This window comes from Passer domesticus, chromosome 3, assembly GCF_036417665.1.
Source record: "Passer domesticus isolate bPasDom1 chromosome 3, bPasDom1.hap1, whole genome shotgun sequence".
In the NCBI taxonomy this organism is placed as follows: Eukaryota; Metazoa; Chordata; class Aves; order Passeriformes; family Passeridae; genus Passer; species Passer domesticus.
Genome location: NC_087476.1, coordinates 55858617 through 55869782, shown reverse-complemented (window position 1 = coordinate 55869782; position 11166 = coordinate 55858617). Strand labels below are relative to the sequence as shown.

Below are 11166 nucleotides of genomic sequence, written 5' to 3'. Positions count from 1 at the left end.
TTTCAGCAGATCAGTGTATAAAGATGTGCATGTTCTGTGGCTGTGTCCTTAAGAGTGGTCAGAGACCTGTTTGTGTAATTTCTCCTTCCTTTTCCCCACATTGCTACAATTGCTGGTCTCACCAAAGAATCATAGAATCTTCAGAGTTGAAAGAGACCTTTGAGATCATCCAGTCCAGCTGTAAACTTGACATTGTCACTGTAACCTATAAACCACTAAACCATCATGCAGTGCCATATCCAGACCCCTCTTAAACATCTCTGGGCCTCCATTACCCCCCTACACAACCTATTCCAATGCCTGACCACTTGCACCATGACATTTTTTTTTTCTAAGATCTAACCTGAATCTCCTCTTTCCCAGTTTAAGGCCATTACATCTGGTCCTCTCATTGCAGGCACAGCAGGAGAGACTGGCCCTCACCTCACTGCAAACTGCTTTCAGAGAGTTGTAGAGATATGTAGATATATGTAGAGAAGTATTTAGGGATTTAGCTCTCCTGTGAGCTTCCTCTTCTTCAGACTAAACAAATCCAGCTCCCTCAGCTGTTCCTTATAATGCGTGTTTTCTAGACCTTTCAGGAGCCGTGTTGCCCTTCTCTGGACAGGCTCCAGCACCTCAATGCCCTTGTTAAAATGAGAGGTCCAGAATGAAACACAGCACTCAAAGCGCAGCCTCACCAGTACAGTGGATGATCGCTTCCCTTGTTCTGCTGGCCACACTGCTTGATACCGGCTCAGATGCCATTGTCCTTCTGGGCCACCTGGGCACACTGCTGGCTCACACTGAGCCAGCTCTCAGCCAGCACTCCCAAGTCCATTTCTGCCAAACAGCTCTCGAGCCACTCCTCCCCCAGCCTGTAGCACTGCCTGGGGTTGCTGTGACTCAAGCGTAGGACCTGACACCTCACCTTCTTGAACCTCTTGGAATTATCCCTTAGTCCATTCGTCGAGTCTGTCCAGGTCTCTCTGTAGACCCCTCCTACCTACCCTCACACAGATCAACATTTCCACCCAACTTAGTGTCATCTAGCCATTTTTTTACTCATCTAAGATTTTTTCCATGATGTTCTCAAGGTCCTCATTCCCATATTCTGGAGCTGGTGAGACATTGGGAGTGCAAATATTCTCCAAACTCCAGCACTGTGATTACTGCTGCTGTGCGCCATATAACCTTTTTTGTTTCCAGATGTATATAGATACTCACATGTGACATAACAGTGACATGTCTCACATAATGACATGTTTATCAAAAGCCCCAGACAATGTGCTCTGACTCATGGAAGCTCAACATTATTGCTGCTAAGGCCACACTGTCTTAAAACCTTGTTCACTGTTTGAGTCAGTTACTGTGTGACCACAGACTGATCTCAGTCCAGCAAGGGATTATCCAGTGTGGTCCTCCTCCCATGGGTACAAACTCAGTGCAGACACTGTACTTGCCCCCAGGGAACCTGGTGGGTGACACCACGACTCTCTCCCAGGGAAAGGATCTGGATATCTGGATTTGAGGGAAGTTACGGCTTCTGGGAAGGTCTCATCTTGCAGAAAGGATTCAGCAGGAGTGTGTGGCCAGTCTCAAAGCTGAGGGGTGGCTTCTTCAGGTTTGTTCACTGCCTATGCCAGTCCTCTGGATAATGGAATGTGTGTGCAGGTGGTGTAGGATCCCAACCCTGAATGTGGTGAGTATCTTGAATCCAGGATTTTGTTCAAGGTTATTGTGGTTTGGTTAAGGTGTGTTGAGTATTTTCCTACAGAAGGCTGGCAGAAGCCATAATGACATAATGGATTATTTTGCTACAGAGATTGCACAACACTTATCATTGTGAAATGTGTTATTGTGAGAAGTGAGTCAAGCATACAGAAAGCAATCCTATGTAAGTCCACCCATTACCCACATACCAACTCACTCTGTATAAAAACAGGGCTGCGTGTAACCACCGATAACAATAAACACTTCGAGGGTAGTGCAGAAAAAACCCTTTCCTTACCTGACTGCTGAGTCAGAACCAAAGAAGGTAAGAAACTTGGGTGCCAGATACAAGTGATTTTTGTGCACGTGCAGCTTTAGCTTCAAGATATCTGCCGGAGTGATCTGTGGATAGAAGAAAGCACACTGTAATAGGCAAAATCTAGAAACTGTGTGTCCTATTCACGACAGTCTTCCTACTGAGACCTTTGGGGACCAGAGATCTTTGGCGCTTGGTTATTAAGTGGTGGGTATGCTGATGGTTCTGCTCAGACAACCAGCTTTCCCCGCAGCTCCCCCCTAGGATATGCAGTAGCCCCCAAAGTCCCCTTGCTACTCCAAGCTGTGCTGTGCTGAGCTGTGGTGGCTCAGGTATTATCCATGCTAGGGCCTACATCTCCCAGCACCTCATGCCCTTGAGTTTGGGCAGGAATGTGTCCATGCTGGTCTCTGCTGAGATTTCCCAAATTTTGTTTTTCTTCTGGGACCCATGCTTGCCTTGAACTGAGTTACTACAGCAATAATATGCCTGATTGTTTTGTATATCTGGTAAGTAATGTGTTTTTTCAGCTGCAGCACAGTGGTGGCTTTTCAGTGACTTCCCTGCTGTTGCTGTGAGGCAGAATTGCTCAATGCTGGCAGCTCTCTTGCCTTTGATACTGAGTCTTTCCGGACATGGGTGTAATCTTTTAGCTACCCTGGGGAATTCCCAGCTTTTGTGCAAGACTTCCTCTTTTTAAAGCCCACTGCCTTTGCCTGCCTGCCACCTCCTCTTAGTTGATTTCAGGCTGCAGACATGGGGCTTCCTAAAACTTGAGCCTCTGCTGTGCTTTTGGTGCTTTCTGCTCTGCAGGCCTGTGCCCTGAGCACAGATGTTGCAGCCATCTGTGAGCACAATGACATTTTAGAATCATAAACTTGATGAAGTGTTGGCTTCTCCTGAGGAGGCCTTGGTGCTGATGGAGAAGAATCATTCTTTTGGGTGACACTACATAGTAAAGAGGAAGATTTTTCAAGGAGGGAAAAAGTTTTTTAAAATTTATTTCTTCTAAGTGCTAAATGACAAGTCAGGTTATGTCCCTTTACCCTCACTAAAGTATCACAGGTCCTAACTAAGGTTTTTCTAGGGATCATCTAAAACTATAGTAGCAATAGTCTATTTACAAAATACTATGCTAAAAATTTATTTCCATGAGAAAAAATAGTGCTTTTCATGAGCAATTTCAAGTTGCTTATTGTACAAAAACTTCCTTTTGAAAGGACCATAGTAAGGAAAAAATTGTGTTGTCAAATTCTTTCTCAAAAAACAAGCAAGTCTGTTAGCTCTAGGCAGAGAGGTCAAGGGATAGTTTATACTGCAGTGTGAGCCCAGTGGAGAGGATGCTCTCAAGGCACCCACTTGATCTGTAATAAGCCATTGGCCAAAAGCAGGAGGTATGGCAGGACCATGTCTCATAAGCATTGCTGAATTATCTGCTCTTGGAAGCAAGAGGGCTGTACCCCACACAGGTATCTGTCTTCAGAAGCGGCTGAAGTTTTCACTGACAGCAGCCACGTGCAGTATGGTGATATGGAGTAGCATATCCTAACCAGGGGAGTCTGGGCTTGCCCCAAGATGGGTTTAAAAGTGTGGAGAGGGATGCGCAAATGAAATGTGTAAGTGCTCCTTCCAATGAACCCCTTGTAGATTAACATGGCTTCTGACAAGCTCTCTTAGCCTTTTGTTCTACTTTTATTTAAAACTTTTCATATTGGAAACAAGATCAAATTCCTAGGAAAGCTTTGGCTTTTTGGCAGAAATCTTCTCAGATTACTCAACAGAAGATTATTGCCAAAGCAAACCTATTAGTCTTTACTTCTCCTCTTTCTCTCTAGTTTATATTCCCCATGCTGATCCAGGAGCTGGGAGGCTGCAGCCATGCTCCCTTCCCAGGCTCTCCTGCCCACTGTGATGCTGGCACTCGCAGCCCTTCAGGCCCTCGCCTCCGACACCTTCCTGGCAGCTGTCTACGAGCACGCCGTCATCCTGCCGCATCCCACCGAGGAGCCCATTTCTCCCAGCGATGCTTTGGCCCTGATGAACAAAAACATGGATGTCCTGGAAGGGGCCATCAAGGAAGCCGCCCAGCAGGTACGAGGGCTACCGCCATGAGGGTTGTCCGTCAGTGTTTTCTGCTCCTGCTGACCCTCCTGGCTGTGTGCTGATGGGTGCCCTTTAAACGGAGCCTGTTGTGACAGGGTGCCCACATCATTGTGACTCCTGAAGATGGCATCTATGGCTGGCGATTCACAAGAGAATCCATCTACCCCTACCTGGAGGATATCCCTGATCCGGTGGTGAATTGGATTCCCTGCACTGACCCCTCAAGGTGATTCCTTCTGCAGTGGTTTAGGTGATTTCAACCTTTTATATAACTCATGGAGTCTTGAGCATCTCACATTAAATTACTAAGAACTTAATCTATAAAAATTCACAAATACTGTAGAAAAGAATTCTTAATTACATGGCAATGGGAATATATCAGGTAAAAGCATTGAGACAGTTTCACTTGTAAAAGGACAAAAATGAGGATGATTTAGGCAAAATAGTTATTTTAAAAACATGCACAACTTTATCAATTTAGATCACTTGTGAAAACCTTCTGTAAGTAGAAGCTATTTTATTGTCATGTAGCTACATAGATCAGACAAGCTGATTCAATCCTCAGTTCAGGTGACTGAGTGATTTCTAAACCAAACTGCACAAAATATTAATCTAGATCTGAAAGAAAGACCTTTTGGAAATCCAGCCACTTGCACATCTGCCGTGTTACACACAGAGGTGACCCCAATGTGTGTGAGCTGGGGACACTGAAAAGACTGAGTTCATGTCTAAGCTAAGCTTTTATGTTCTCTTCTGAGGCCATATGAAGCTAGATTTCGGGAGTCCTCAGCTCTGTAAATGCTGGGCCTGCTTTTTACTAAAGGCATACAGACAACAATTATTTAAAAAGTCTAAAATTTTCTTCTGAATCAGGGTTTAGAGCTGCTTGATAATTTGCTTTTTAAGCTATTAAGGATTTATGTCTCTGTACTGATTTATTCTCGTCTTTGCTTTGTGAAGTTTTTCACATCTTTGTATGCATGTTAGCTAGGAATTCTATGCACACAGAAAATAACATTGTAAAGGATACAGGAAAGAAGAACACAGGGAGGCCATTTTTTTAAAGATAAAAGAGATTGGCAATTTAAAATGATGCTATGGACAGAGGAGAAAATGAACAAAACCTATGATTTGACCTATTGCTTTTTCAGCATCTGGGGATGTGCAGTTAATGGAGTAGTAATTCTGAATGCATTACTTATACATGGGACACTTAAAATTCTAAGACTTTTTTTTCCTTCACTAAAATGCATTAGATTTGGTCCGGCACCAGTGCAGGAACGACTCAGCTGCATGGCCAGAAATAATTCCATCTATGTGGTTGCAAATATTGGGGACAAGAAGCCGTGTGACTCCAGCGATCCCAACTGCCCTGGGGATGGTTGGTACCACTACAATACGGATGTGGTCTTTGATGCACAGGGGAAACTGGTGGCTCGGTACCATAAGGTAAGGAAATGCTACAGCATCCACCTCTAATTTATTATCAATGAATTTTTCAGCTCTCTGGCACCAATTTCAGATGGTTTATACAGTAATTTTACATTATTATAAGTGACAACCAATCCAGGATGATGTGATGACCTTATGGCCAGAAGGAAAACAAAGTAATTGCTTGACCAGTCAGGCAAATTATTCCCAGGAGCACTACAGCTGCAGAGTGCATGCCAGCTGCCAAACACTTGAGGGCTACATTTATGACAGTAAATGGTAAGAAAATATGACAGAATTACAGAATTTTCCATACTCAGTAAACATTAGCTTTTCCTTGATACATTCATAGCCAACCTAGACAGTGCTTTTGCAGGGGATATTTTGGCCCCTGGTCTTGAAGTTTAGCAGATAATACTGAATGGGCATTGCTTTCAGGAGGTAGATGGGGCACAGACACCCCATTTTTGGGGAGGAGGGTCAGTTGGATGGATATAAACCAGCTGGGCAAGCCAGCTCAGTTACCTGAGCAGTTACCTCAGCAGTTACCTCAGCTCCCAGTTCTGCATTAAAGCCTGTCTCAGACATAAAAGCTGTTCATAATCTTGCCTTATTTTAGGTCACTAATGTGCCATTTTCTTCATCTGCAGTACAATCTGTTTAGAGGTGAAACGCAGTTTAATTATCCAAAAGAGCCAGAAGCTGTCACCTTTGAGACTCCTTTTGGGAAGTTTGGCATTTTCACTTGCTTTGACATCCTTTTCTATGAGCCTGCCGTGGTCCTGGTGAGCAAGATGCAGGTGGACACCGTGCTCTTCCCAACAGCTTGGATGAATGTTTTGCCCTTTCTGACTGCAATTGAGTTTAACTCTGCCTGGGCCATGGGCATGCGTGTTAATTTACTTTCTGCAAATACTCACAATACCACCATGGCAATGACAGGTGAGTTGCATTCAGGAGCAGGGAATTTGTTCCCAGATTCAGAAGTAGGGAGAAATGGTTTAGACATAGTGAAGTCTCTGAAAAATAGTGTTTTAATTGGACTGAAAATCATTATTTGCTTCTGAATATAACAAACAACTTCAGGTAAAAGAATGCTGAATTTTCTGAAAAAGGTAAAAATAGAAAGACCACGACATTAAGTTTTGATAACTTAAAAGTAAAATTTTATTTCAGAAAATAGCACAAAGTTTCACTTAAATTTTCAGTCTCTCATCTAGAAGCAGCATTTTCTCTTTAAAATTCAATCAACAGTTAAATGGAGAAAAAATGTTTTAATCAGAACCTAATAGTGTAAAACCAAAAGGAGAATTCCACTTGTACACTGAATAAAACATTCTTTTTTTTCTTGTAGCTGCTGAAGACTTAGAGATATTATGTTTTGCTTTGCTCTGAAAATATATTTACTGCTTTTTTTTTCCCCTCTTAACTGAGAAAACGACATAGCTGCATCTGTTATTCTTCCCTGAATCAAAGTGAAAACTACAAAGGAATATTTTTGCCTGCCCTAAATAGACTGAGTTTCGGCCACAGCCCAGTGTGTCCTTCAGTGAAACATAACTGCCCCCATCATTGCCTCCTTTGTCAAATATGCCACTCGGAGAGCTATGATTTATTTTTAAATGAACCTAAGTTTTAACACTAGCATGGGTATTTTAGCTGTTCTGTGCTTTAAAATAATTCCAAAATCTCTCAGTAACGTATTGAATGAAAAGAGTATCACTGAAAAACAATGCCAGTGTGGTGTGGGGGTGGCTGGCGCCCCTGCCAAGCCGTGCTGTGTGGTGCTGGCTAACGCAGGGCTGGTGATGTCCTTGGCAGGCAGTGGGCTGTTCACACCAGAAGGACCTGCTGCCTACCACTACGACAGTGCCACCGAGGAGGGACGTCTCCTGCTAGCAGAGTTGAGTGCACACCCCCGTCTTTCCCCCACTTATCCTCCTGCCATCAACTGGAGTTTGTATGCCACGAGCATCAAGGAATTTCCTGGAGAAAACGACACTTTCTCGGGAGCTGTCCGGAAGGATATATTCACTTTCAGAGAACTCAAGCACAAGGATGGAAATTGCACAGTTTGTCAAGGAGACCTTTGCTGTCATCTGGTTTACCAGATGTCAAACAAGACGAGAGATGAAGTTTATGTCCTGGGTGCATTTGATGGGCTTCACGGTTCTCTCATAAAATACCATTGGCAGGTAATTTAATGTTTAGAGGTGAGTGTGTCCACATGCCAACCACCTAAAAATATTTGTCCATTACTGCATCCTGGGAAGTTTTCTTGCTACCAATTTCAGCTCGTGGTTGCTGAAAGCTTAGGGGTGTTTTGCCTTTCTGTCTCCTCCTCCCCACAGATCTGCACTCTGCTCAAGTGCCCCAGCACAAACCTGAGCACATGTGGGCAGCCCGTGGAGACGGCTCAGACCAAGTTTGAGATGTTCTCCCTCAGTGGCACGTTTGGCACCAGCTACGTCTTCCCAGAAGTGCTGTACAGCGGGGTGCAGCTGGCCCCTGGGGAGTTCGAGGTAATGGGACACCCTGGAGCTGTTTCCTGCAAGGTTTCTCACGCTGTGGCACAGAAAACTGATCTGGCAGCAAAGCCCCATCCAAGAATGTCTTTCTTTGGTTCTGCAGACTGGAACCCAAGGGAACTGATTTAAACAGGTGGATTGAATCAATCCTTACTGATGAGAACATACCAGTCCTGGAGCTGAAACTCTCTTCAGTGCTTTCTTTAGCAAATCTGCCTTCCCACTTCAGATCGCAAATGGAGAAAACACTGCTTTCAATGAGCTAATTTTTACAGGTTTCTCATTATGGTCATTTTAGGACAAAAAGAAATAAAATACTCTGAGAAATTACCTAAGCAATAAAAATTACTTAGAAGTATAATTTGTAAGAGCAGAGATTCTATGCAGTTAAGAATGTTAAAAGTGATTTTTGAGGGATTTGTGGGGTTTTTTTATTTATTTGGTGGCTCATATTTTAGTTTTGCCAAAGGTGTTTTCATTCATAAACCTTAGATTAGTTTTATGCAATAGGCTAGATGAAATCCTAATTGATTTGGAAGAAGTATTTAACAGCTTACAAAAGACAATGAAGACAGTGAGAAAGACCTGAAAAATTTTAGGGGAAACAAAGGTGATTTTTTTACAGAGTGGGAAATTGAAAAGCATTGTTCACCCTTCATACTTGTTTTTGAATGAGACTTCTGTAAAAATAGGCACACCAAAGAATTTATTGGTATGCTAAAAATATGATCATGGTCTAATTTTAAAACAATAGGTTGTACTTCCTTAACAAATACATGCTTACCTTTTGTCACAGGGGAAAAAAGAATTGTCACAGGTGTTCACAGTTGGTGATTTCAAATTGATACATAAAAAGGAACTAAGAAAAGCTACATATGGCCAGTAGCTTGACATTCTCTATTTCCATCTGAAAATTGTTCTGGGGTCTACAAATCAAAAAATGTTTCAAGTGTGTCCTAGATGTGCATATAATCTTTGTTGCCTTGTATGAGTAACTAAAGAGAACCTAACAAATTAGTTATTCTCACTCTCACTTTCTTATGAGGTGGAGAAAATGGTACTTATTTCCAAAGACAGAAGAAAGTTTAAGGATTTCTGGGTCCAAGAAAATGTGGGAAGGCTATAATGGGGAGGCTGTGGCAAACCCAGAAAGAATTCTGTTTTCTTTCACTATCATGACTGTTTTTGAAAGTGTTGCATCAAAATATTCAGCATCTAAGGTCTATTCTTTCTGTACCATGTACTATTGCTACTCTGTTAGTTGACTATTAGTGCTGTTCTTTCTCTTTTCCACCAGGTGCTACGTGACGGGCGTTTGAAAAGCAAGCATGGCACTTCAAAACCGCTCATTACAGTGACACTTTTTGGAAGGCCTTATGAGAAGGACCAGCCACATCCTCTGCGAATTTCCCTGTAAAGTATCTCCTTAGGAGTTATACACTCACCAGAGACAGGAGGGGAGTTTCCTCCTGAGCCGTAGCAGTTACCTTGTATGATTCCTATTCTGCAATACTGCACTTCTGCTCAGCACCTGTGGCAATTGGGCTTATTTGGGACAAAATTATGTGTTCACCCTGGTGTGAGTGCCTTTTTAATAGGGCTTGAGCCAGTGCAATTATTTTTTAGTAAGCATGATCTGTCACGTGAAACTTTTAATCAGAATTCTTTTTCCCCCTATCATATAGATTGCTAGGATTACAGCAGAAAGAAGACTGATATGAATATCTGTGAAATGTGGTTTGTCATTTTATTGGAGAATAAATTCTCTCCAAGAAAGTCTTTCTGTCCCTTTTGCCCTTTACTGTTTTTCAGACTGTGTAATCATTACGTTTCTGTATTTTTCAGCCTTACAGCCCAATCAACAGGGCCTACTTAACACTCAATGAGTCTTGGCCCCATTCTGACCAAGGTACTGTAAAATAAAGAGAAAACCAGATTTTAAAATCTTAGGTGCAATCTTAGAGAGAGAAAGTGGTCCTCCACAGCCCACCCAGGTGTTGGGTCTGGCTAAGATAAGATACAGCACATCCAGTTCTGCAGTCCCTCTGATTTTGCATCTCTTTGTATGTGGCAGATGGGTGTTGCGCCCAGAGCACTTCACATCCAACTTGCCATATACAACACAGTACTCCAACACCTTCTCCTGGGTATATGGATAATTACTTCAAAACTGTTAAGATATATGAAATAGGCAATCTTTTAGCACCTGAAACACATTTCACCTTGTAGTGTGAGAAATGAGCCTTATTTTGGATTTCTAGCAGTGATATATCAAACTTTGCAGCCCTGGGCCCCATTTCTGTCTATAATGTTATGGAGCAAATGAGCTTTGTTTGCATTAAATATGCCTTGGAGTGGTCCCTGCCTCCACACTTATCCCATAGCATTTTGCATCTACTGCCATTCTTACAGCCTGCACCAAGGTTAGCACTGAGCTGTGCTAAATGTGGCATGTAAGAAACACTCTGTGACTTCCCACCCCACACACACCTACGTATGTTATCCAGAAGTTGTTGAAATCACATGATTTCTGGTTTTCCCCATACTGCAGCTTCTCAGCATGCAACTTCAGGGGCTCTTTTTGGGCGTGTTTTCATCCTGGAAATAAAACAGTTGAACTTTCACTCAGTGGGATAACTGTACCACTTGGGAGCACTTACTCAAAACAGACAGGGACTCTTAGTCGTGCTTGCTGGTTCCTTGTTCAGCACCTCACAAGTGAACACAAAAATCTCTCACGTGTTGCTCGCTGGCATTTCCGGAAGTTTTGGGTACTTCCCAGGTACATGCAGAGCTGACTGTCCTGGGTTGTCAGAGCTTGACACAGGTAGGATACAATAAATATTGCTAGTTAAATACAGGATATCAGGAAAGGACTCTTGTATCTCATCCATTAGCAGAATGCAGAAGTCCAGGATTCCTTGAAAATTACACTAAAAGCAAATTTGAAGAATGGGTCACCTGCAGTTTTTGAGATGTGCTGCACAACTTTCCCTCAGGGGGTTTCAAGGGTGCCATACAATGAAGTGCTGATGAGTTTATGAAACTCTTTCCCATTTCTGATGACAAAGAAAGAATTTGGATGAGCAGAGGATG

General features: G+C 42.8%; 1 protein-coding gene across 1 annotated transcript; it reads left to right on the top strand.

Annotated features, from left to right (window-relative positions):
• Positions 1-953: 953 nt before the first annotated feature.
• Positions 954-10368, top strand: LOC135296636 (pantetheine hydrolase VNN2-like). Its single transcript, XM_064413214.1, has 7 exons — positions 954-4099; positions 4207-4337; positions 5368-5560; positions 6193-6484; positions 7364-7737; positions 7894-8064; positions 9368-10368. Exons 1-7 carry the CDS (start codon positions 3887-3889, stop codon positions 9485-9487), a joined length of 1494 nt encoding a protein of 497 aa, XP_064269284.1. The 5' UTR covers positions 954-3886; the 3' UTR covers positions 9488-10368.
• The last annotated feature ends 798 nt before the right edge of the window (positions 10369-11166 follow it).

Bases quoted from the DNA above. Each gene is read 5' to 3' on its own strand.
- LOC135296636 (XM_064413214.1), top strand. From the start codon at position 3,887: ATGCTCCCTTCCCAGGCTCTCCTGCCCACTGTGATGCTGGCACTCGCA. The intron at 5,561-6,192 runs GTAAGGAAATGC...CTTCATCTGCAG, and splicing joins TGGTGGCTCGGTACCATAAG to TACAATCTGTTTAGAGGTGA. The intron at 7,738-7,893 runs GTAATTTAATGT...TCCTCCCCACAG, and splicing joins TCATAAAATACCATTGGCAG to ATCTGCACTCTGCTCAAGTG.